Below are 27,572 nucleotides of genomic sequence, written 5' to 3'. Positions count from 1 at the left end.
CAGACAATGGGGCCGGGAGATAGACAGTACGATGAGGTCTCCGAGTCCTTCAACACTGGCATGTCCCGTGAGCATCTCTCTGCCCATTCACACGACCGTAAAACCAGGCCAGGCCTTGTTCCTCCCAGGTCAAACTGCAAGTCACGAGGAGAGCCAGCCATGCTTGTGAAAGGGGCCCGTGTCTGTGATCCCTGCTGCTGGATGTGGGTTTCATAGGTGGGGTGCTCACAGGGGTGCCGCTGACACATAAGATGCACCGGTTTTAAAAATGTGGTGCTACGGGATAAGAGTGCCTCAAACAGGAAGTCTTGTCCCTTGGCGCTGCCTTTATTCAGGTCATAATAAGACGACACGGGCGCTGTACCAGAGGGAGGAAGAGGGAAAGAATGGAGCGAGAGCACCACAGCCTTCTTTTGTTGAATGGCATTGTATTTGAGGAGAGCGGGCGCACTTTGGTTTGTTGTTCGGCGGTGTTTTTCTGTTTTCAATCTTTCTCTCTGTGAGAAGTCGTGCGGGTGGGCTCAAAGATGGCGACTTTTGTAAGTGAGCTGGAAGCAGCCAAGAAGAGTCTGAGCCAAGCGTTAGGGGACAACATCAAACAATGAGTACGACTATGGCATTATGGTGTTTAGTTCACTCCCATGGAGCCTGCTCCTGTTATATCGTCCTACCCTTTTGTTTATTTATGATTTGTCTGATGCACATTTTTTTTTCGTTCGGCTTCTTCATTGTGGCTGCATTTCCACCTCCGTTGCTTGCTGTCCCTCCCGCCACGTTACTTTAGCACTGCTTCAGAGCTTGTCACGTGAACATGCCATAAAGGTTTCAATAAACACTACTTTGTTCCCGGCCACCGCGCTTCATTTTTCATCATTATGGTCGCACCTCCCATATCCTCGCTGCATTGCTTGTTTCACCTGTCCGCTACCTCTCCCACTACGTTACATGTTTGTTTAAGGATCTTACTTATACTTAGCTTGGTACAGGGTGAAGGAGCGCTCCTTCGGAGAGTGCAGCTTCAGGTAACAGAGACAAATGCCACCGGGAGCTGCACCTTTGCATACCACCCGGTGGAAGAAAATCCGAAAGCACCGGATTGAACACCATAGTTCAAAAGCTCTAGCTTAACATGAACATATAGAGATTACATCAAGAGTTCAGTGAGGCTCATGTGCGGACCAGCATCGACTGCTCGGACTGCAGCCGGTTCAGCTCTCCCCGTTCTGAGTCTGCCTCCCTCCTCCTCTACTTTTACCACTCTTCTCCTTTCTTTCTCTTCACTCTCCTTTCTCGCACTCCTCTTGCTGTCCCTTTTCCTCCTTTCATTCCCTTTTCTGCCCTCCTCGCTCTTCCATCCTCTAGCCTTTCTCTCACTTGCCGCTCTATCCACTTTTCCTGCTTCCTTTTTCTTCTCTCCCCCTCATTCTGTCTTTTTCCCATGTTATGCACTCTCATCCTTACCAGCTTTTCCTTCTCTCTGTCTCCTCTCTTGCATTCCTTCCAACCGAGCCATCATGCCACATAACTCCTATCAGAATGATTTCATTCAGCACCACACAGTTCCACGCAACACCATTCCATTCCACACACTACCAATCTACACCACACAATTCGACAACACACCTCATAATTCAACGCAACAACACATATACACAACACACCACATACATCCAATCCACGCCACAAAATACCACATAATCCTATCAAATTCAACAACACACCACGTAGTTAAACTCCACCATACCACTACACAACACAAAATACCATTCCACATAATTCCACTCCATAACACAGAATCCCAGGCAAGGTTTTAAAAACAAAAGCATAAACAAAAATAATGTCAGGAGCAATGCCAATAGCTCTAACTTTAACAATGCCGAGACCATTGCATTGTAAATGCTTGTTCTCCACTTGTTGCTGGGGACGTTTGTAGGGATGAAAAGAGATTTTGGGAAGCCTCTATTATACCTTTCAACTCTCATGTTTATCTCCAGATGCAATAGTGAGGATGTGAAGATGGCACCGGAGGAGGGCTGAGTTGGCAGAAATAAGATCAAAGATGCTATTTGTCCACCCGTCCCTCCCCCTCCCACCTTCCAATCCCCAATTCTCAGTTTTTCACATGCGGTTTGGAATGGTGGTTGAGAAGGAGTACAGAAGGCACTGTGAAAGAAACCCTTTCAGTTCTCTCTTTAAACCTGCTCTTTCTCTCGGCAGAACCTGATCAGTATGTAGTGGGTGCAAGGAGACTGAGGGTTGGTAGATGTTTAATCTTGATTTTACGTGGTTTATACCCCTCCCTGCCTTTTTAGTCACCATCCATGAATCCTCCAGCTGTCGATGTCACAATAGATTGCATCACACCAAACAAAAGAGAATCTTATCTGTCATTTACACATCTTCCTAGAGAATGAATGACAGACTGGAGATGGAACTGAAGTGAAGGTGTGAGTCTTCTGAAAAGAATATGTTGGAATTTCGAAGGCTGAAGAAGCATGGGAATGCGAAAGTAAAGCTTAAAAAAGGCTAATGCTATTGATGTATGGACAACACCAAAAGGGTGGAGTGTGGAAAGTCAAGAACAAGATGTCAAGACTGAAAGGGAAGAAACAAAATACAGTTTCTTTGAAAGATTACATTTGCGGCAGTGGAAGACCATCCAGGCTTTGATGGTCTGGCAGCAGTGTTTCAGGTGTTGGACATGTAACAGTTCACCTCCATTTATGTCCCAAGCCGCAAATGTGGTTATTCACTAGACAGGTGCGGCACTCTGTATATCACGTTGAAGGAGCACCACATGTGCGTCCACTGTCTTGACACACTGAATATAACCAGATGGAAGTATTGATGAACCAGTACAGTGCAGTGGTCCTAATACCTATGTAGGTAGCTATTGTCGTCAAGCGATGTTGATGGACCATGTCATAAACTGCAAACGTTCCCCAAAGCACTTACTTGAGTCATCCACCCCCCATATTATTTCAATATTTGCGACACAATTAGAGTGAAGGGCTTGATTGATGAAAACAGTGATGAGAATTAATAGTAGGTAGGTGTTGTACGTGTGCTGCTCCATGACACTCAAGCCACCTGGAAAAGATTGACTGGTGTTTTGGTTGAGAATTTGCCTGGTCTTTGCATTTTTAGGTGAGGGTGCCTCAGTGATGGTTAAATGAGCCTAATAAATTTCTTTCTTAGGGACGTTAAAGCGAACAAGAAGTATAGCTGATTACTGACTATTGTACCATAGGAGGGGATAAGACCCATAAAGTCCCTCAGTGTATTTGGAATCTTTCTGGAAAATCTACTTTTTTCTACTGTCCTTCAAACCAATAATAATATAGTTCATGCTAGCCTGTTTCTGGGTTTAGGTATCAATTGGCCTACGACACTGAAGTTTAAATGAATTTCTATAACCATAAATTACCATAAATGAGCACAGTACAGTATGTATATATTGAAAAGTATTAATTATATGTTGCAAGCATGAATACTTGAGAGGGTGTGTACATAAATACAGGCATTAACCTGTAGTCCGTTTCAGTAATCAGAATGACCACCTGCCCCATTTATTCATATTGTAGAAGATCTCTTAAATTGTCATCTTTAAAAAAAGAGGATGTCATTATTGTGTAAATATTCTCAGGGTTCTTCAACAATGAGCAATGCATTGATTGATTCCCATACTGCTAAAAATACCATTAATTAGGTCATCCAAAGTAGTATAGTTGGATGAGTGTTAGAATACCTATTGGACTTGGAACTTCATGCAGGGTCATCCCCAGACTTTTTGCCTTCGTTCTTCCATTATGCTGAACCCGTTTTTGTTGGCTTATAGGACTGCTAACCATTGCTTAAATGTCTGTGCTCTCTTCTTCAAACATAGTAAATTTACTTATACCCAATTGGCATTTTGATTGACATGCAAGTTCCTAGTAAAGTTGTGCTACTTGTACCCAGGGCCTGTAAATTAAATGCCACTAGTGGGCCTAGCATCAAATCTGAGGTGTGACATTCTCATCACAAGGGATGCATTGATCGAGTTTATGGAAAATGATTCTGGGAGATCCCTCCTAGCAGTGGATAATATTTGATACCTGTGACTTTAGAATGTAAACTGAATGAATACTATTTTTGGGCTACACTGTACACGTCTCTCTCTCTTTCTATCTCTTTTTGTGTATCTATACTTCTTCCAATTTCTCTCTCCCCTTCTCTTTCTCTGCATATTCATATCTTTCTGTTTTTCTTGCACACTGTTTTGTGCTTTCTCTCTCTCCCTCTCTCGCCCTCACTGTCTTTCTCACAGTTCACAAAATCTTCGTAAAGCCCTCAACCTGTTTCAAACTGCTGTTAGTAAATGAGCTTCTCTTAAGTATTTGCAGTTTCAAATAATTTAGTCTATTTTTTTGCATCACTCTATTGTTTCTATACGTTAAGTCGTTCTAGTCTAGCCCTTTTTACCCACGGAGAAAAAACTCGGACTAAATATTATTCAAAAGTGTTATACGCACATTGTAATAGGGTCTCTGTTTTTCCCTCACTTCTGTCCCAGAAGTACCCATGTCTTTCCCTTCTCTATCTTAGCATGCTTCTTAAGTATTCAGCCCTCCATCTACCTTCTCGGCACTTATCATTCCTGCCAAACCACCCTCCCTCCTTGCAAGCTAACAGCCTTGCACTTTCTTCCACTCCCAGTCTTTATGTACCAGCCTTTTCATAGATAGAAACAGAGATAACCCAGGACAAGTGGACACAGCAGAAATGGGATATCAGAAGGAGTAGGTGCTGGCATGAGCAATGGGAGACACTAACCCACAAAAACATGAACACCACACTCGCACAGTGGGTGCAAAGGCACATCATTCTGACCAGATGTTAATCAACAGGATTAGATGAAGGCAGTGCTCAGTACCCAACTCTTTCCCACTCCCTCCAGCACACTTGTGCAAGAAAGACCCACAGTTTACTGGCAAAAGTTGTGATACCCAGATCGATTGAACCTTTGAATCTTTCCAAGACCTGCTTAACAGAGCCCCATCCCCTATGACAACTAAAATCTGCTGCATTTGCTTCCTTCTTTATTCACTTGAGACGCCATTGACTCTTCTCCAAGTCTTTACAATCTCTGTATCAACATCCATGATCGAGGTGTTCGTTTATAATTAAACCGCTGACTGATTTTTACTTTCTGCCACTTCTATATATGTGATCCACAGTGTCCTGAAGGAAACGCAAAGTGATTTCTAGTGCTTTACAACAAACCAAATACAATACCTGAATATAAATAATATGGGAACCCCCAAAAAGCAGATAATGTTTTGCACTCAATGGCCACGAACAACAACCATGGGTCAATTAATGGGAGAACTCTGCGCCATACGAAAACTGAGTAACATCCCACTACTTTCCCTTACACACTTTGGAGCTCCTGTCTCCACCCGCATGAGCAAGTTACAAATAAATAAAGTCTAATAAAATATAGACATTGAATGTGCGGATCCATTGGAATGTAGACTTTGAATTGTTCTGAATCAATTGATCAAGTCTAATTAAATGATACCAATGCCTTTCCATTCCCTTGAACTTTCTTGTTTAAATTGAAATGAATTTGTTTCTTTAGGGTTGCATGTAGTTTTTAGTTGAATGTTTCAGATCAAAGACCAAATGGTATTGTCTCCCTTTCTCCTAAAGATATCAAGGTAAAGGAACAATCATATGAAAATCTGATGAGGTGAGTCTCCAATATTTTCTACTTTGTATCTATAATAATTGTGATCGGATACTTAAGTTAGTTGAGTGACCGTAACAGCAGTGTTTAAAAAAAAAAAAAATTGTGTGTGGATTGCATTTTAAAACGCAATCGGCATGACTTGGAATTTAGGAATGATGGCCGCCTTATATTCCTGTTTCTACCCTGAAAGGAGCTAAACTGCTAAAATACACAATAAATAGAGAATTATTTTTAGTTAACTACCCACAATAAAAATACAAGAGAGATTATAAATGTGTTAGTGGCCAGTGCTGTAGGACATTTTAGTTACATGTTTGTCCTGTCTATCCACACAGTAGTAAATAATGCCCCAGCAAAACATCTTCAGCATCTAAGCATTTTTGTACTCTGGCCATCAAACCTGAAATATTGCGTCTACCATAGAAGAAACTTCAGTGCTAGAAACAATTCTAAAATTAGGAAAGTTTCGCTGAGTGTCAATATTTGAAAAATATATTTTTTAAACTAGGCAATTACTGTTGTAGGACCTTCTAACCTGTCCAGACTGCAATCTAAATCATCCTGTGAACTCAGGGAATGTCATGGCTATGTCTGCACTATCAGGAGCCATGGTGGTTTCTGTCGACCTAAGTTTGTCCACACTGCTAAGCCTTAACATTTCCTATGCTTAGGGGTCGAATACGATGTCCTTAGGAAAGGCTCCGAATGGGATTCGATTTTTCTGAATCAGATTCGGAACCCGCCTTTCCAATTGATTCGGACACGTTTCCCAACGACCAATTACGATGGCTGAGAAGCAATTTGAACTGTCTGACTCAGTTCCAAAAGACATTGAGAGTAACCAAGTCGGTCGGATCCGAATGATAGCTGTCTACGGACCATGTTTCCTGCCGAGTGATTAGGATGTCAGATTCGGACAGCCTTTCCGAATCGGTTGTTCTGAAACGGATCGGCTGTTGGAATCTGACTTTGAGGTCCTGTAGCAGGCCCCCCTTTACCCAGGGCCCTCCGAATCAGGACCATGGGGGTACCCATGGGACCCCCCTTTCCAACCAAGCACATTGTTGCAGGCACCATGGGGTGCCCATCACAGGATGCATGGTTTTCCCCAACAACCCATTTTTTTAATTGGAGACTTTGTTCTCGTTCGGAAAACAGGCTCCCATTGAAGTCAAAGGGAGTCCGATCGAATCGTATCCGGAAGCATCAAAATCGCTCGGTCGGACTTCCCCGATCCGAGACGTTCAGAAAGCATTCCGGAACCGATTCGGTTGGAATGCTTTCCTAAAGACTTTGTATTCGACCCCTTAATGTGATAACATCTTTCTCTAACACGCTCCAGTGTCTGGGTAAAAAAGATGTTATCCCACACATTTCCAGTGTTCATGGGATGTTTTATGGTTGTGTTGTGAACAATAGCACATACCGTTAGTACTGTAACACCTGCTTATGCATTTTAATTTAGGCAGCTGCTACAAAGCCTTTGCACTGGGACATTTACTGGCACTGTTTCCCCTTCTAATATATATAATGTGGCTTGAAACATTATTGCATCCTGACCACTGAGGACTTTGGAGAATGATTTGACAACACTGCACATGGGACGTCTCTATGAGTATTATTGTAGATCTACAATTACACTAAAATGTTGTTGAACACTGCATCTCTGTAAGGAAATCCATTTATATCCATGTTCCCTATTTATTTGCTCTAAAAAGCTGATATTCTGAACTCTTCTGTGACTGTATCGTACTAACTAGGCTCATTCACATATGCTCTGTTTAGAGGACATTCCCAAATTACTTTAACTGTCTCTCTGTTGAGGCAGATGTTTGTGTACCAGTCCCCTACACAGCTGCCTAAAGTAGAAATACGACAAACAATGGCGAAGAATATTGTTGACCCTCCATCTTCCTAAACATGTCGTTTGACCCTGGATTGTATGTTTTCCTAGCAACCTTTGCTTCTGGGTACTATATAAAATGTTATGTGACATATTCGTATCTTTGATTGGGAAATGCTATCAAAGTCAAATGTGCAGTGTATAGGTAACCTGGTCTGACAATAGGTGAGAATGCCTCTTATCTGTCACATCTATAGCAGTTATGAGACATGTTCTGCCTGAGCTGAGCTGCATTACATTCCAGTGACATTTACATTCATGTTGCGAAGCACCCTCACATTACAACCCACAGCTGCAGATGCCACTGTAAAGGACTGGGTACACATGCCCTGCGTGGGAATGAGGAATCCGCTGGGGAATGCCAATTGCGACATGTGTGCCTTAATAGAATCAGTAGAACCCTCCCCTACTCGGAGGGGCAACTGGGCATACTCAGTTCTGCCCTTGCAGAGAGACGGAGGCCAGGTGCTGGGAGGCAGCCGGGCATACTCAGCCCAGCCCTGGCAGAGAGACGGAGGCCAGGTGCTGGGGGGCAGCCAGGCATACTCAGCCCTGCCCCGGCAGAGAAACGGAGGCCAGGTGCTGGGGGGCAGCTGGGCATACTCAGCCCTTCCCTTGCAGAGAGACGAAGGCCAGGTGCTGAGGGGCACCCGGGCATACTCAGCCCAGCCCTGGCAGAGAGACGGAGGCCAGGTGCTGGGGGGCATCCAGGCATACTCAGCCCTGCCCCAGCAGAGAGGCGAAGGCCAGGTGCTAGGGGGCAGCTGGGCATACTCAGCCCTGCCCTTGCAGAGAGACGGAAGCCAGGTGCTGGGGGGCACTGGGGCATACTCAGCCCTCTCCTTGCAGAGAGACGGAGGCCAGGTGCTAGGGGGCAGCTGGGCATACTCAGCCCTGCCCTTGCAGAGAGATGGGAGGCCAGGTGCTGGGGGCACCGGGGCATACTCAGCCCAGCCCTGGCAGAGAGACGGAGGTCAGGTGCTGGGGGGCAGCCAGGTATACTCAGACCTGCCCTTGCAGAGAGACGGAGGCCAGGTGCTGGGGGGCAGCCAGGCATACTCAGCCCTGCCCCGACCGAGAGACGGAGGCCAGGTGCTGGGGGGCACCGGGGCATACTCAGCCCTACCCTTGCAGAGAGATGGAGGCCAGGTGCTGGGGGGCACCGGGGCATACTCAGCCGTGCCCTTGCAGAGAGACGGAGGCCAGGTGCTGGGGGGCAGCTGGGCATACTAGCCCTGCCCTTTCAGAGAGACGCAGGCCAGGTGCTAGGGGGCAGCTGGGCATACTCAGCCCTGCCCCGGCAGAGAGACGCAGGCCAGGTGCTGGGGGGGCACCGGGGCATACTCAGCCCTGCCCTGGCACAGAGACGGAAATCAGGTGCTCGGGGGTAGCTGGGCATACTCAGCCCTGCCCTTGCAGAGGGACGGAGGCCAGGTGCTGGGGGGCACCGGGGCATACTCAGCCCTGCCCTGGCACAGAGACGGAAATCAGCTGCTTGGGGGTAGCTGGGCATACTCAGCCCTGCCCTTGCAGAGGGATGGAGGCCAGGTGCTGGGGGGCACCCGGGCATACTCAGCCCTGCCCCGGCAGAGAGACGTAGGCCAGGTGCTGGCTAAGGGGCGGACCGACAGCGCGCCCAGGGTGTACTATGCGCCTAACACTGCACTGCCTTTCTCAGGGTCACATGACCTGCCTTATCATTGACCCCAAATTGTTAGAATATTGGAGTATGCCTGTAACCCTCATGATCAGCGCATCTAATGTAGTTGATCAATAGGGATTCTTCTGATTATTTACTAAATATATTGACTCCAAAGGAAGAGACCTTTAAGAGTCCTCTTCATCGCAACCAATGAATGTAAAATGCCCACATATTTTGAGTAATTCACTATAAGGGAAAAGTATATTGTATCAAACATCAAATGAAATGATATACTCACAAAGTTGGGGTTCCACGACTCAGAATAAGTGCAAAGGCGCATTCCTTTTCCGATGGTCGAAGGGCTGTGCAGACATTAACATATAGCAAACTTAAATGCCCGGTTGCAACAGATCAGTTATAGTATATTATGGCAAACTGTATGAATTTAGACTATTGCCAACTCTAATTCAACATCCAAGCATTAAGTATAATTAGCATCAAAACTTGTTTTAGCGTCACCCTTATGCAATTTAACAGTGCTTTTTTGTTTTTCACCGTGAAGAAGGGTGCATTGTTTAGATCAGTATTACCGTGAAAAGGCCTGGTTACTACAATGAGGTTTTACCTATGTACTTCAGTCTCTGCTCCAGACGCTTTTTTAGCGTATATGGTGGCCCCTGTGATTGTACTCTGTTTTTAGTTAAATACCATGTTTGAGAATACTTTGCCACGGAGCTAAATCTGTGTTCATGTTGCGATATACTAGGTTCGTATTCATCAAAGCATGTTCGGTCCACTCTTTTAGATTTAGCTTGGGCCCACCAATCACTTAGTAAGATGCTATGGAACAGATAAGGCATCCCCAGTAGTCCCAAGTGGCTCTTTAAACTGGAGTTGTTTGACAGTATTGTGGTTACTTAAAGGCATGTCAGCTTTGCGTGGTTTTTCCTCCTAGATCAAAGTATCCGACAAAATGACTGAGGTTTTTTTCAGGAGTTATGAATCAAGTCCCAGCCATCTACTAGAAAGACATATTTTGTCCAACTGAGACAAGTACATAATACAACATATTTAAATATGAGCTTTATTCACACTTCATGTGTTACACTGTCAGCAAGTGTTTGTTACTATCATTTGTCAGGGTAGAAGTACAGTAGGAAACATCCTTTACCTTGCAGTACCTTTACAACGCGGGCACTACAACGACACGTCGTTACCATGCGTTCCTTTAGCATGCAACTTGTTACAATGACTTGCTTTAGGGAACGTGTTGTTGGACTGCTGTTGGATTTTAAGTCCAACACCTTCCTCACTATTACACAGGGTGAAGGTGGAATAGCAAATTATACTATTCCAAAATCCAGCGCTTCCCTAAGGCAAGTCATTGTAACGACTTGCGTGGTAAAGGAACGCATCATGACACGTTCGTCTGTTGCCTGCGTTGTAAAGGCATGCATGGTAATGGCATGTGTGGTTCCGTCATATAACAAAGTACAATGGTCCACTTTATAGTTTTCAGCATTTGGACGTTTTCTTTTAGATAGCACAGTGACCTAATTGGCAGATGTTCACCTGCAACACGGGATCAGACTTCGAAGGTGGAAAGCGCAACCTATGTCTTTCGAAGGTTTGCTCCTGGCTGAGGCTGAATCAGCTTACATGTAACCTGGAAAAATCTGTGGTCATCTTCTTCGGCTCCCCACCAACGGATGGATGGAAACGGTGGTGGCCTTTAGATATGTCACCGCCCCTCTCCGCTGTTAGCACAGTCAAAAACTTAGGCATCAAGATAGATAGCGCCTTGTCAATGAAAATGCAGGTCCAGTCAGTGCCTGGCTCCTGACTTGGCCTCTTGTGGATGCTGAGGAAATTCCTGCCTCTTGACCACAGGAAGCCCGTTGTCCAAGCTCTGATTGTCTCCATATTGGACTATGTTAACGTCTTGTACCTAGGCCTTCCCCAATATCTGCTTAGCCACTTGCAGGTGGTTCAGAACGCGGCCGGACGGGCGGTCCCCCTGCTCAAACCCAGGACTCATATTTCACCTCACCTGAAGGCTTTACATTGGCTTCCCGTAAAAAAGAGAATTTATTTTAAGGCCTTAGTCCTCGTCTTCAAGGCCCTGCAGGGAACCGGTGCGCAGTACTTCAGAAGGAGTGTCACACATTATGTGCCTCCTAGAACCTTAAGGTCTTCTACACTGAATCTGGCTTCCATTCCTAAGATCTGTTGCGTTCGCACAGGTGGCCGCTCCTTTCAGGCGCAGGGTGCATGTGCCTGGAGCCTCTTACCTCTGTCTCGCAGGCAATTGCCCGATGTAACCTCATTTAGTAAAATACTCAAAACCTGACTTTTCCAGAACTAATCCCGGGTCTCTCGCCCTTTGGGGCAACATCAGGTCTGATTGAGTCTTTTAGCTCCAGGACACTCTATTCTGAGTAGTGTGCGCTTTGTAAAGGCCCTTTCATTCATTCATTCATATTCAAAATAACACTTGGTACAATGTTTTCTGTCAATAAATATCAGCAAGTTTATGCTACATTGACAGCATCGAGCTAGTAAGGATTCTCACACTATGCCCTGCCTGTTGTGTAGCCGAATTGATGTTCGATAGGCATATACATAGAGATATAAAACATAGCATGGATTCTTGTGTTATGTATTTAGGCCACCATACAAAACCGGGTGAAAAAAAGAGGCAAGATCTATGCATTTCCCTATAAGATATTGGTCAGTCAGTACCTTGCCTCTGAGGTGGACCAGAACAGATCGTTAAGAGAAAATCCAGCCATTTTTTGTTTGTTTTTCAATAACATCTAAGTGATATCTTTCTTTTGCATTAAACACCGTAATCCTTGGATCTATTAATTATTAAAGAAAACCTAATACAAAGTACCCACACAAAAAACAGCTGTCATTACAACTCATAAACCCAACCAGACACCAGTCTAAATTATGGCAAGAAGGGAGGAGACCCCCTGATGGTACTGCAAGGCCATACCAGAGGCAGAATGAAGGCTACATAAGTACGTCTAACCATGGGAGCAATGCAAATCCCTGCAGTGCACAGGGGCCTCCAACACTTCAGGGACCCCCAGGCCTTTAGGGAGCCCCCATTTAACCCAAGAACAATATCTAATTGTGCGATATGGAGAATTCGGGTCTCGCCATGTTCTGCAGGGGCCCCATCATTTTGCGTTATGTCATTGCCTGTAACATAACATAATATAACATTATCTTGTGACTCAGACTCTTTGTTGATGTGCAATTGAGCTCCAAACATTGCTGGTTAGATCGCCCTCACTGTTTGTCTCGAGTGCCCAGGCCCCAGCTATTCTTCTAGTAGAGTGAATTGTGACTCATCACATTAGAGCGAACTCCAGTCTGTGCCTTGCACTCATTACAATTCCTTTAGCATACTCTAAGTTCGATACTAGGTGTTGGACTGTGGACTTCCAGTCATCAAGCGGACTATTGACTGTATCTACAACCACAAATTGACCTTCAGGACTAGCTGACCAAAAGCGCCACAAAGGCAACCGAATATGACAAGTTGAGGTCTACATAAAACTACAAATTAATATATATTAGAAGAAAAAGTTTATTACTGCGTTTTCAGTTGGCACAACCCCATAGGATACCCTTATTGGCTAAATTATAGGTCCCATTGGTGGGTTGTTTCCCTTAGCAGGTCCCCAAGCCTTTGATGAATCACATAGCAAAAGTCAGGTTAATCAGGGAAGGTGGGACTTAATATAACATAGTCCTAGACTAATAATGTTATTAAAAAGTTGTCTTAGCTCATTTAACCAAACGAGAGACCATCTAGATTATAGTTAAGTGCTTGTGAAATTGTGTATTTCTTTATCTAAAATTTCTCAAAATGTCGAGAGATTCTGTGAAATTATGTCTAAATTACACAAAATCCACCCGTGGATATCTTGAGTTAAAATTTAATATAATGGCATAGCTCGCATTCAGTGGCCACTTAAGATACTGTCAGGACTGGTTCGTTGAGAAAATGCCTCTCCCACTACATTTTCTGCTCAAATCTGTCTCCCATAAGACATGTTCGGTTTAAGCGAGTCCTCTGCAGAAAAACACTTGTGCACAATTTCACTGTAGCTTAATGTTCAACATTTTGTGTAATTTGTGTTACACGATTTTTACCTAAACATATTTTATCAGTTTGGGGTCTTTATGTTGTGACTAGTACATATCTAGAAGTGATATTATAATCCTCCAACAATTTCAGGATTACATACACTTTTTCATCTTCTCCATTTTTCACACTTGGCGACTGTAGCCATCCGCTTTGGTAAACAATAAATTCCCAGGTTCATGCCACCGTTACTGCATATGTAATTGGTAGAAGTACAATTCTGTTATAGAAATATGTTTTATTGATTAATGAATAGTGATGTCAAAAAACACCGCTGAAGAGTTGGTTGTAGGGGTGAGTTGTCAGTCTGAAGTGTCTTTACATGGTAGTGAAGTTCACCACAAAGTAACGTGAAATGCTCAGTGTTCGCACGAGTGAGGGTCACAGTACACAGGTATGTTTGGTAAGATTACTAAAGCTCATGGTGTCTAGCTTTATTCAGTGTCCTCATCCTCTAAGAGGTGTATAATTCATCCTGTTGTATCCATTGTGGGGCGGAGTATGGTTTCACAGGCCATCGCCCTGTTTTGGTTTCTGAGCCCCTTGTCTGTTGTGTATTTTTTTTTTTTTTCAGTTTAAAATGCTTTATTTGAGAAAGTAATGAAAAAAGCAAAACAAAGAGACATTGACCAATACAATTGATATTAACAATGCTGAATTAAAAGTACAATAGGCCAATACCATCTAATCTATAGATCAAAAGAGAAAACATTTTATAGATAAACCAAAAAGCATTTTTTAAGAGTTTATGTGTAAGACGGGAAGGAAAGGAAAAAGAAAAGAAGGAGGAAGAAGGAAAAGAAAACAGAGGAAAGGAGGAAAAGAAAAGGAGACATTATAAAAGAGGTAGGGAGCAAATATGGCAAATAGAACAAACAGATAAGAAAATCAGAAATAGATTATCAGTTGAGTATAGGAAAATAAGCAATATAAGAGATATGATAAGGAGGACAGAGCAAAAAATCACTCATGGAGGTTTGAAATTCTCAGAGGATAAATGTGAAGTGCGCTTCGAAGCCATGCGATCAAGGTATGTTGTGAGGGGCAACCAAAACAAATCTCTATTAAGAGAGGGAGTGGAGAAGGCAGCAAAGCGCACATCAAGCCTATGGTGATGACAAAGAGAGTTCCACCAGCACTTTATGGATAGATTATTGAGAGATTTCCAGTTATAGGCTATGTGTTGAAATGCCAAAGCAAGCATAAGGTCTAATAGACCAGAACAGTCTGAGGGGATATCGAAAGAATCAGAGAGACTGCCTAAGAAAAGAAGAGGAATAGAGTAGGGGACAGAGATAGAGAATAGGTGAGAAACATAGGACCAAACCTCATTCCAAAGATTAACAACAGGGGGGCAGAGAAAGAAAAGGTGAAGAAGGTCAGCATTAGAGGATCCGCATGTCCAACAATTAGCGCCATGAGTAGGGGAAAAGCGAGAAACAGAAACTGGGAAGAGATATAATCTGTGGTATAGAAAAAACAAGGATTGAGTCAGGGAGGCAGAGCGGGAAATCTTGAAGGATCTGGACCAAATTTTATCCCAAAGAGTAACCGACCAGTCACACTCTAGATCTAACTCCCAAGCACGTTCCAACTTAGATTTAGAGCGACTCGGAGAAGGGGACGAGAAAGATTTATAAATAAGAGAGGCTTTGGGAAGAGTGAACAAAATTTGAAGGAGGGGAGGTTGGGAGATAGGAGATGACGACGAGGGTAGGGAATAGTAAACATCGAGAATAAGAGTCATAACAACAGTGAACTTGTGCCAGAAAGATTGAGGACAATGAAATAAGAGACGAAACCGAGGAAATGAGCATGGAAGAAACCCATCAAAGAGCTGTTTAACCCATATAAGACCCTTTGTTCTCCAAGAAGACCAATAAATAGGCCTATTGTTGAGGAGGATAAGTGAATTGTACCAAATAGGGGTTTCTAAAAAGGATTCGCGAGTAATAGGAGTAGAACGGACCAAGGAATTTAGAAGGGAGAAGGTATATTTGAATAAAGGAAGAGAGGTGGACGAATTCTTGGCAGAGAAATGAATGATTTCAAGAAGAGAAAACGGCGAGAGTAGCGAGCGTTCAATAGTAAGCCAAAGAGGATCAAAAGGAGAAGGTTGCGAGGCAAGCCATCTAGAGGCTTGACGTAGAGAGAAAGCCTTATGATAAAGACGAAAATCTGGGAAATTGACTCCACCATTCGATTTCGGTTTTCGAAGAGTATTTAGAGCAACCCTGGACTTTTTATTCTTCCATAGAAATTTAGAAAGACAGAAGTCAATGCGTTTAAAATGAATATCCGGAATGTGCACAGGAAGCATGGAAAAAATGTATATGAGGATAGGGGATATCATCATCTTAATCGAATCAAGCCGACCCCACCACGAAAGATAAAGGGGATTCCAAGAGGATAATAATTTATCAATACGGGAGATAGCTATAGACATATTCAATTGAATGGATGTGGAGATGGAATTAGAAAACCATATAACGAGATATTTAATTTTAGAGGAATTCCATGCGAAGCCAGTAGAGGAAAACTGATGGGGGAAACAGAATTTTGTAAGAGGAAGAATCTCAGTTTTGTCGGAGTTGATCTTATATCCAGAGACCAGTGAAAAGGAATCAAACTCAACTAATAGAGCTGGAATAGATTGTTCGGGGGCAGAAATAAATAAAAGGATGTCATCAGCATATGCGGAGAGCTTCAAATGTGTCTTGCCATACTGAAAACCGGAAATAGATACATTGTTCCGAATAGACGTCAGAAATGGTTCAAGGGCGAGAACAAAAAGAAGCGGGGATAAAGGACAACCTTGACGGACACCACGCTGAAGAGGAAAATACGAGGATATATGACCATTGACTAGAACCAATGCTTTGGGGGCCGAATAAAGTAAAGAGATAAGGGAAATAAATTTAGCACCAAAGCCATGCCAGCGCAAAGCAGCGAACAGAAAGGACCAATCGACTCTATCAAATGCTTTCTCAGCATCAACAGAAATAGCAGCCAGAGGAATGGGAAGAGAAGCAACTTTATTTAAAACATTGAGGAAAAGACGAGAATTGTCCGAAGTGAGTCTACCCTTAACGAAACCGCACTGTTCCTTACCAATAAGGTATGGCATAAGAGGGTCTAAACGTAGAGCCAAGAGTTTGGCAAATAGTTTATAGTCCACATTGACTAAAGATATCGGACGGTAGTTTTTACAAAATTGAGGGTCGCGATCTTCCTTGGGGATAAGGCAAATCGTAGCTTCATGAAAAGTGCCAGCCGCAGAACCGGAGAGGAAAAAAGATTGAAAAAGTGATAAAAGTTTAGGGAGCAAAAGACCAGAGAAGTGCATATAAAATTCAACAGAGAAGCCGTCAGGGCCCGGTGCTTTACCTTTAGTAAGAGTCCTTAAGGCACTATCAAGCTCAGTAATAGAGAGGTCATGTTCAAGATCAAGGAAGTTAAGGTGGGAGGTGGAGGGGGCAGGGAGCCTATCGAAATAGGATTGAAGAAGTGAAGCGGAGGGAGGAGATTCGGGTGTATAAAGGGACTGATAGAAGAGTTGAAATTGGGTAAGAATATCCTTTTCCTTATGGAGAAGCAGGTTATCAGAAGAGAAAATGGAATCTATAGAGGTACGTTCTTTACGGGTTTTAAGATAGTTAGCTAAAAGCTTGCCCGACTTATTGCGGCCCCCATAGTAACGAGCGCTACTCCGAAGCAAAATCGAAGAGGCATTATCAGTGGTGGTCTTATTAAAATCAAGTTTAGCGCGTATGAGATCTGGCAAAACAGAATCATTAGAGGAAGTATAGAATTTATGCTCTAAAGATTTAATATGAGCCAACACGCCCTTCTGTTTATTAAGAAAGTGCTTCTTTTTTTTAGAAACGAAATCAATAACAAAACCGCGTGCAGTTGCTTTAAAAGAGTCCCAAATAACATGAGGGGCCAGAGAAGGATCAGAGTTAAGTAAGAAAAATTCCTCAGCAAAGGAAAGAAAAGAAGAAGAGAAAAGAGGGTCCGTAAGAAGAGAATTGTTAAAACGCCAACGAGAGGACTTAGGAGGGGCAGGAAGAAGGTCGAGGGACGTGACAACAGGGGCATGGTCAGAAATAACTATGGGTTCAATAGAAGAGGATAAGAGGTTCTGAGAAAGGGGTTGAGAGAGAAAGATATAATAGAGGCGTGAGGAGGCGAGAAGAAGGAGTAATCAAGGGTATCAGGGTGTGAAAGTCTCCATGAATCAATGAGATGTGATTGTGAGATGGTGTCAAGAAATTGTTTATGTGATTTGTGAGGGGTAAAACGAACAGAAGATTTGCGATCAAGAAACGGGTCAATAATCTGATTACAATCACCTCCTAAGATAAACATGGTATCTCTATGCTGAAAACATTTCGAAGTAATTAAAGGCCAGAAATTACAATCAGGGTGAGTAGGGCCATAAACATTAAGAACAGTTAAAGATACAGAATTGATTAATAATTTAACTAATACCCATCGACCTTCAGTGTCCGTCTCTTGGGAAATAACCTTACACTTTAGTTTTTTATGACATAAAATAGCAACACCATTTTTTTTATTAGAAGAGGGAGAGAACAAAACCGTACCCACCCAACCTCTCTTCAACTTAAGCGATTCAGCTTCAGTAAGATGGGTTTCCTGTAAAAGGACTAGGTGGGAAAGGATTCTCTGTCTCTTAATTGGGTTAATAAAACCTTTTACATTCCATGAAATAACTTTGAAGGCAAAAACAATAAGACTATGAACACAGAAAAAAAACCATAGCAACAGGAAATACAAAAAAAGTGCCAATCAGAACATGAGAGGAAAGGATGAGAGAAAAAAGAAGCAAAAGGTACGATTAAGAGGGAATAAGAAAGAAGATATAATGATAATACGAGCAGAGATAAGATAGAAACAGATAATCGGGGAAGCGAAAGAAAAAGGGAATAAGAAAAGAGATGAAACAATAGGTCAAATAGAGGAGAAATAAAAATAAATAGCCAGGGGAGTGAAAGAAAAGGGAAAGAAAGGGAAGGGCAAGAGAAAAAAAGAATGAGAAAAGACAGTACATATCCAAAAAGGACGACTGAGAGAGACATACCTGACGGGGGAAAAGAGAGGATAATGGGGTAGTGGAAGGATTCAACAAGAATGACCTCCCGAACCAGGAGAACAAGCTGCACCAGGACGGAAGATAGGTAAGACGCACCATGTGGGATGAAAAAGAATACACCAGTCAATCTAGGTGAGAAGAAAAGATAATGCAAACCATTATTCAGACATTTGTACAAAACAATATAGGAATACAAGATACACAAGGAAGGAGTCACAGTCCAAAAACCGATAAAAGCAACAACAACAAAAGTGACAGATATCATTACAAGAATATCATTCGGAAAACCTGGAAGAAAAGAGAGAGGGTGAATAATCGACCATTAGCAGAATTGGAAGTATCCATGCCAGCATTCGTTTGGATATGAATGAAGTTTTTGAGTTCAGCAGGGTCTTGAAAAGTCCAGATATGATTTTGAAGGGTCACCTTGAAAAGACAAGGATGGAATAAACCATACCTCGCACCAAGAGAGCGTAGAGGAGCCCGAAGATTCAAAAACTCTTTCCTTCTTGCAGCAGTAACTTGAGAGACATCTTGAGATAGAAATACCCTCTGGCCCATCCAAGAAACTTGGCGCTTAGATGGAGTTGAAGAAAGGACCAGAAGGAGATCAGTAAACTTCAAAAAAAGGATTATGACACCTCGTGGTTTAGTTGAGGTCGAAGACCGTGGGCCAAGTCTGTGGGCTCTCTGGATGCTTAGAGAAGTGGTGGCAGGAAGGTCCAAAAGTTTCAGAAGAAAAGAAGAGAAAAAAGTAACAGGATCATCTCCCTCCAAAGTTTCCGGAAGACCATAAATGCGCAGGTTGTTCCTCCTATTTCTGTTTTCCAAGTCCTCAGTATGTTGCTGAAGTGTGAGGACAGTCTTTTCCAGAGAGGAGATGCGTTGAGAGTTAGTATGAATCTCCGTAACCTGTTGTTCCATAGAGGATACACGGGTATCCATAGTTGCCCATTTTGCCTCAAAAAGCTGCATCTTCGTGTTGGTCTCCTCCACAAACGGGCGCAAAGCACGAATCTCTTCCAGCAATAACTCCATAGATATAGGAGATGGCGGCTTGTCAGGAGGAGGGGAGTCCTGCTTCAAGCGTTTAGATGGTGTGGTAGCAGGAGGAGTTTTGCTTACAGCAGGTTGTGTTGGGGAAGAACGGTTGGAAGCCGCTGCCGCCATTGTATCTATAGGAGAAGAGTGATCCGCTGGTGAAGGGGAGGAAGAGGAAGGCACTGGAGAGGCCTTCGAGGGCACAAAAACGAACTTTGGATTACGTAATTTGCCCATAAAGACCTAAACGTGCAAAAAATAAGATGAGGAAAAGCAAAGTCTACCGGAACAGCGTATTCTGAAAGCCAAAGGTCCAGGATAATCCAAAAAGAAAAAGTTCAGAAATGTCCAATAATGGTCAATAGTGCTCAATGAAGAAGCGTGGAGACCAGCGAAAACCAATAAAACAGCACTCTGAAGCAACCATCCTCCCAGTATATCATTGTGCCCCAACCGACGACGAGATCCTCCTGTAGAAAATATCAAGGTAACCTGAGGACAACTGGGGCATGTAGACGATAGTTTAGCAGTTGACAGGTAGAGACAAGTCCATTTAACCTAGCCTCAAGAACTGCCAATCGTGATAAGAGTAACAGGCAGTGGTCCAAAACATCCTGCAGCATAAACCCATAGAACAAAAAGCATCAGGAACAATGTCAGGTCAATTGTGGAGGGTAAAAAAGAGAAAAAACTGTTCCTGACGAGTCATCAACGATTAATGAAAAAATTCTGCATTGACAGAAGACTCATGAGGTAACTGCTGCTGAAAGGAGGCGAATGGGCTAGGACGCTTCTGGAGAGAGGCACGATTCATACTGAAGCAGGAGCAGCAAAAAGCAAAGTATGAGCCATTAAAGATTGACCAATGTTCATATGAGGAGAAAAAGTGCACACATACCAGCCTCGCGCAGGCGTCGCGCTAGTCACAAAATGGCGGCCGCGCTGAGGGGCTCACAGAATGTGACGAAAACGGGGCATTTTCTTCAAAGAAGTCGAGCCTGGCGGTCACATTGGCAGGAGACGACGTTCCGATCGTTGAATCCAGCGCAAATGCGCTGAAACGGCTGGAAGAACTCCGTGAATTAAAGCAGGGTCCGTCGCGGCGCAACGGAGCTCCGCGGTTAGGCGGCCATCTTGCTCAGCGTCCAAACCACGCCCCGCCGTCTGTTGTGTATTTTAATACGTATCCCTCACAACTTTCACATTTATGGACTCTCTTGTTCCAGCTACATAATTTAGGTCCAACAGAGACCTTGAACCTCGTCGCCAGTTGGTGCCAATCCAGTAGCAAGGCTAAGTATACTAATTTAGAGGTAACAACGTCCTTGGAAATAGGCCCAGACGGCAAGCCCCTGGACCATGTATATTCCGTGTAGAAAATAATTTTGAATTAGTTTGAATGTAGCATTCCTAGATGTACTAGGAGTGTGCCTCAATCTGCTCTTCCAGTCCGCCCCAGGCGGCACTAAATTGTGGGCGGTGGCACAGTGTACGTGTTGCGTGCCATTATGTAATTGCGCTGTGAAAGCGCACCTGTTTACAAATGCTGCAGTGCACGCCACGCACCGACGCACACACCACCTAGCATAGTGATGGTGGTCCTGTGCGTGGCGTACCGGTGTAAGTGTGTCCCAGGGCCGTCAATCCTGTAGCACGCGAAAGCGCTACCAATGACGGCTCTGGCCTTCATTTTTAGCCATCCCCCGCGCTGTGCTCCTGTGACGCACGCCACCACCACGCGATTGCCTCAGACAGTCTCGGCAGTGGAGTGCTGGGCAATTTGCAGAACCCCTTCGGTAGAGGCCCTCGGCCCTACCACCACTGTGGAGCCTACAGGAGAGGTATGGGGTGATGCTCTTCTTCCCCCGCTTGTTTTGTCTTCAGCATCAAATCAAATGATAATGTTGATTGCATAGCTGCCAAGGTTTCAAATTCCTATGTGTGACGTTCTCATAATTTCAGTGTAATTAGGATTGACATTTCAACCACTATGTGTGACACTTTCTTGCGAGCAAAACCACGCAATGAAGGACAGGGAAACCTATAAATATCAGAAATTACACCCTTTTGAGCAGTAAAACTTTAAGAAGATTTTAAAACTACTGCAGAGCACCAGAAATCAGGAGAGTGAGGCGCTTAGGCAACCCTGATAAAAATAATTATTACCGAACACGTTTTTGTTTATTTATGGCTCGGTACTTGCAAAGCTTGCATGCCGTTTGGCTTTAACACTCAATACACCGCTAGCAAGGGTCTGAGCTCCGGTTTGACGTAAACGTTTTTGCGCAAACCAGAGGTGCACATGCCTCTCAGGCTAGGCGCTTGAGCTTCGGCTAATAAAAGGGACGAGCTGCACAAAGAGATGTCAGGGATCGAAACCCCGTGTAAGGTGTCCATAGTCTGTGCAGTGCAAGTTTGTCCAGGAATAGTATTCACAGCTATCGGTCTCACCCCAGAGGCTAGCGAGTAAGTGTGAGTCTACAGTGATGGACACTGTGCACTTAAGTTATTGTCCTTAGGTGCAGAACCTGGGAATACAAACGTTTTTGTTCAGTGAGTTGCACGCAAACACTGCACTCCTAAATGTGTATTTATAATTCTTAAGGTGAGTACAACAGCTTTTTCACTAGGTCCATAAAGTGGGAGATTTATAAAAAGGACCAGGAAATATAATATCTCCTCTTATCTTGCTTTGGAGGGCGTGTTAGGAGGGAGAAAGTTAGAATAAAGCAATTAAAAAAAAAAAAAAAAAAATTAAAAAGGGGGGTTCCCGGCCTCCATCAGAAGAGTGGGTTCCTGTGTATTCATGATGGGTCGGGCACACTGGACAGCACCAATGTGTGGGAAAAGAAAAACACAACTATAACCTTACCTGGGGAGGAAAGCATGCTGCGTGCCTGCAGTAACAGTACACAGATGTAGTGAATCAAGGGGGTGAGCACGCAGAGGTGCTGCCCCCATCCAGGGAGCCCGGCACCAGCTGGGGGTGGACATCGTGGTTATAAAGCACCTGCACTTTGACAGCCAGGGAGAAAACAACTGCACCGCCCCACCATTTGAAATCAAACGGATGGTGTTGAGGCAAAATACAGCAATGTGTGACATCATCAACATGGGATGCAAGGTTTCCTTCCGGGCTGCAGGCTTTTGGCTCCAGGCTGACTACTTCCAACGTAACTTTCCAGGGATGGAGGAAGAGTGTGACAAACTAAAAAACCCCCCATTCTCCTTTCTTTGATTTTTCTTCATTCTGTTTCAGCCGGTCTTCCATGTTTTCATTCTTGTTCTTTACGCGTTGTCTCTTTTTTCCCCTCTGTTTATTCTTTACCTGACTGTCCTTTAACCCTTTCGATGTGCATGACGGAGCGGTTCCGTCATGCGCATCGGTCCCGCTGTGCGTATGACGGAATCGCTCCGTCGCGGCCCCGCCCGCGCAACGAACCTTCAGCACGGTGCGGTAATCCACTCCACGCTGAAGGGGTTAATGTAACTAAAAGGAGCTCTCCGAAGAACAACGGAACACCGGCTCACACTGCCTGCATCGCATTAAAGGTAAACAAACAAGTGCTGGCTGCACACTTGTTGCTTTTACACAAAGTTCCTTGACAAGTGAAAAGGCACTATAAATGCTTGATAATTATTTTTAAATGCGGTGATGCGGGAATGTGCCTTAAAACGCGTGATGCGTGGCACTTGGCAGGGCTGAGATTGCATAATGGCACAGATGTCTGTCTAACTGAGAGAGATCAAAAGAAGCAAGAAGGGAACCTTTTAACCTCGTGCTCTCCAGGGCGCTGTCTTCTGAAGGAACAATAGACGTCACAGCCCTCTGGGGTCACTCATGTGACGTGGCACGCCTTATTTAATATATCTGAAATAGGCGCATGTGATGCAACGCAAATGAGCTCTGTCTAGAAAAGTACAATATGACCAGGATTCTGGACATAGTGATGGCCATTTCTGCACCTGAATGATCCAATTGGGCTGCAAGCAGTGAGAGGGAGCGGTGGTCAGTTTGGAGCAAACAGGTCAGAGTGGGGAGAAGTTTACAACAAAAGCCCTACCTCAAAGGGATATAATACTGCACATAGAAACAAGTATGGCCTCCAAGACTGACAAGCAATGATTCCAAACTGAACACAGAATAAGAGACAGTACTGAAGACAAACTGCACACAGCACAAGTGATCCCAGAACAGAGACAGCACCGAAGACAATGATTCCAAACTGTACACCGCTTCAGTGACCTCAGAACAAAGACAATACTGAAGACAATGATTCCAGAATTGCACACACATGGGACCTCTAGAGTAGAAACAATAGAGAAGGCAGTGATTCCAAACTTTTTACAGCACAAGTGAAACTGAGACAGTACTCCAGACAAGTGTTTCTAAACTGTACACAGTACATGTGGCCTATTGTGTGAAATAAGCATGCCAAGAATGTCGGAGCACAAAAGCAGTTTGGGATTTCTCTAAGTCACTAGGCCTTGTATGAAATGAGCTTCTATATATCAATAATCAGCTGGACTCTGTTTTTTGTCGCGATAGAGCCAAGCTACACTTTGACTCCATTGGGCTCCAGTCTGTTGGTATCAGTGCAAAGTCTCTGACCTCTAACCTGCCTATCTGCACTATTTACAACATGTTGGTCTCCGTACTCACCTGTTTCTGCGTTCTATCTCCCTGTTGGTCTCTGTATTGCACCTTCCTGTTGGTTTTAGTGCTATGTCTCCCCACTTCCAAGTCTCTCTCTACTATGTCTCCCTGTTGGTCTCAGTGTTGTTTTTCACACTCATCTGTGTCTCTGTACCCTGTCTCTCTTTTGTTCTCAGTACTATAACTCCCAAGTTTCATATTTTGGCTCTTTGTTCTTGGTACTATGACTCCCCTGTCTCAGTACTGTCTCTCTGTTTTTCTCAGTAGCATGACTGACCAGTTTCAGTATAATGTCTCCCTGTTGTTCTAAGTACTATGAATCTTTTGTTTCAATATGTCTCCCTGATAGAGTCCCTACTGTGTCTCTGGAACATGTCTCTCCGTCTGTTTCAGTACAAAGCTTCCCCTGTCTGTCCCGTTACTATGCCTCAGCCTGTCTCAATGCTATGAACCCTGTTTCTGCAAGTGCCATGCATTCTACGCATCAGTCCCTTTTGATTTAATGCGACCCTCTGCATTCCCACTCCATCTGTTGGGTCTGGCCTATGCATCTGCCGAACCTGTCTGGGAGTATATTTTCAAACATCACGGCAGGCTCTGGGAAAGGATGCGCCTAGGAGTGTGATAAAACACCCTACAAGTCTACAGCTCTACATTGTGGATACTTTTAGCACGCAGGGGAAACAGATCGTATACTCCCCAGAACTTTCTGTAAAAGTTCTGACTTGATGTGAAAAGTACAAGAATTCAGCAGAATGGACCATTGCATTTCTGCCCAACCATGACCTTTAGTCTCAGTACAGCCTCCTGCACTCCTTGTTCTCTGTGTATGAGTTGTTATTTTATGTTATAAGCACTTTTATAATCCATCTCAAGTGCAACTATAGCTTGCATTCTATCACATTCCTATTTTTCTCTTGCTTCCACCTTTTTATTTTCTCACATTCGTTGTTTTCTAGACACCCTCGCGTCCCCTTATTACCCCTTCACTCCTCTAATTGCTTTCTCTTTGTTCTCTTCTCATCTCCAGTTGTCTCTCCTATCGTATTATAGGACGATATGTTTCTTGTGCGAGTAAGAATGCGCACAATACTAGGCAGATCTGTTCTGGACCCACAGATTTAGGTAGTGCGAGTATCACGGTAAAAGACCTATTTATTAATCTCCCGACATCATCTTGATTTGTTGCTTTTCAGTAGCAGGCTTGTGGTCTCTTGTGTGCTTGTTTGGTAATTTAATGCCTGCCAGTCAGGCCTGACGTTCCTGGTACAAGATTGCTCGCCTCTCTAGGCTCTGACGCCTAATGGCAACACTCACCATTGTCACCGGCCCAGGAACAGATGCTCCAAGTGGGGAAGTTTTGGAAAAAATCGACAAAGCAGGTTTTGTTTTTGGGTACAATTATTCCTTCCTAAAATGGAATGCCTTGAAGCTATGGACTTTCTTGCAGCACGTGCAATCTATGTGTTCTCCTTTGTACTGCCGGTGCATTCAACTGTGTAGCCTTGGACCGTGCCATGTATGTGCCTGTAACTTGCATGATTGAGGCCACGTGTCTCTCGGACCTCTTTCAAGTGCTCGCCGACCTTTTTCCCCAGCACAGCCCCCACCCACCCCCGCTACCTGCCATGGGCGGCAATCTGAGGAATAGCTCCGGGCGCCAGAAACTCTAGCTACGCCACTGGAACTCAGCCTTTCCCAGCTGTGTCTATTCCATCATCCGTTCACCTCCCTTCTGTTGTGATTGTAATCATGGTCTTTCAGCACTATCCCTTTGATTCCTCCTCCACCTTAGAAATGATATCTGGAAGATATGTAGCTCTACAAACGGAAAGCTAGGGATAAGTGACCACTCCTTCCACCCTTTCCTTTCAGCACCTACAGACTTCAAGACTGTAGATTATGCTTAGGGAGGGATTGTAAAGGATGTAGGCAGGATGGGGGCCAAGCAGTAGTCTCCATCCTTCCCAGGGTGCCCTATGTCTCCACACAAAAGATAAACATCAAGCTGAAAAGAATAAAGTTAAGCTCTTCCCACTGCCCTTTGCCTCTTTTCCTTGCTCTCATTAGCTCTTCTGTTCCCAGACACAAAATTGAGGATTGGGAGGTGAAGGTGGGACAGGGATGACCTAGGTGCAAGGATCACTGTTACCAGCTCCTTCCCTACTAAGCCAACTTTTGATCCTTTTTTTCTGTAGAAGCTTGCTAGACTACCCCTGGACAGTCTAAGGCTGTGATACTCAAAGTACAGCCCGGGGTCCACTTGCAGCTCTCCTGATCTTTTCATGCAGGTCCTTGGTGAACTGCAACACTGGTCTGCTGTTTACTAGACTCAGCAGACATTTTTTATAAACATCTTACAACAATTGTATAAAAATATGATAAAGTTTCTTCAAATTTCCAAAACTTATTTCATTAACATGCAGAACTTTTTCACCACAGTAGATCCAATGATATCACTGTATAGAGAGTTTTAAAAAAAAAATAATAATTTTCAAACATGAATTTAGAAAAACGTTCATGCTTTCACCTACCCTGACAATAATGCCAATAGTGAGCTAAGAGGCATATCCCTGAAATGGGTTACCATTTTTTGTCCTTTATTTTGATCCCTCCACTTTATTGCCTCACTTTTTCTTTCAGATATTTATTACCTTTAAGGGAGTTTATGGGATTTTTCTGTTTTTCGGCCTCATATCACTTTTCTTAGCCACATTCTCATGCATATCCTTATTGGTTTTTATATCTTTTAATCAATACAGAGTCCTAAGACTCCCACGTTTGCTCAGTTTACTTTGTTATGGTCCCGACGCTGCCTGTCAAATGGTCCAAGAGTTGAAATGTAGTCAACGAGATAACAACAATAAGGACTATTCTTGGATGTCTTCCTTTTGCTGAGGACAAACTAAAAAATTACACAGACTTCATTAATTGTACTTACTTTGCCTATAAGTTGTGCAGTCTGTTGCCATACCATTCTGTTTGATCACGCTTTCGGACTGACCACTTCACTCACCAGTGCTGTGTGTTCATCCCTTTCACACTGAGCACATATGCAATTGTTTATTTGTTGAATATTTTGTCTATGTCCTATATTATCGCCATATATAAATAACTTTCTTTCGGTTTACATGGTTTTTTCTTCTTTTTAAAATTCGTATATGCTGGTCACATTAGCGTGTGTTGTTCCATACTAAGCATATCACCAATACCTCTCTACCTCTATCCAAATGAAATCTTGTGGGACAATGTTTTAACTGTTATCTGTACCCACGTCCACACAAGGCCTACAGTTGCTCCTTTAGTTGGTTAATATT

The 27,572-nt window shown here is 43.8% G+C and overlaps 1 protein-coding gene across 2 annotated transcripts in view; it reads left to right on the top strand.

The window, feature by feature from the left end:
• DPH5 (diphthamide biosynthesis 5) overlaps positions 1–27,572 on the top strand; it is a 344,961-nt gene that overhangs the window by 275,092 nt on the left and 42,297 nt on the right. Inside the window, exon 5 of one of the 2 annotated variants that reach the window (XM_085601905.1) lies at positions 5,695–5,734. The exons of the other annotated variant lie outside the window; for it this stretch is intronic. Within the exon in view, the coding sequence (XP_085458031.1) occupies positions 5,695–5,734 (40 nt within the window). The remainder of the gene's footprint in view (positions 1–5,694; positions 5,735–27,572) is intronic. 2 annotated transcript variants of the gene reach the window in all.

This window comes from Triturus cristatus, chromosome 4_2 (assembly GCF_964204655.1).
Source record: "Triturus cristatus chromosome 4_2, aTriCri1.1, whole genome shotgun sequence".
NCBI classification, from domain to species: domain Eukaryota; kingdom Metazoa; phylum Chordata; class Amphibia; order Caudata; family Salamandridae; genus Triturus; species Triturus cristatus.
Note: the sequence above shows the minus strand (reverse complement) of the source record. Positions and strands in the feature narration are given on the sequence as shown.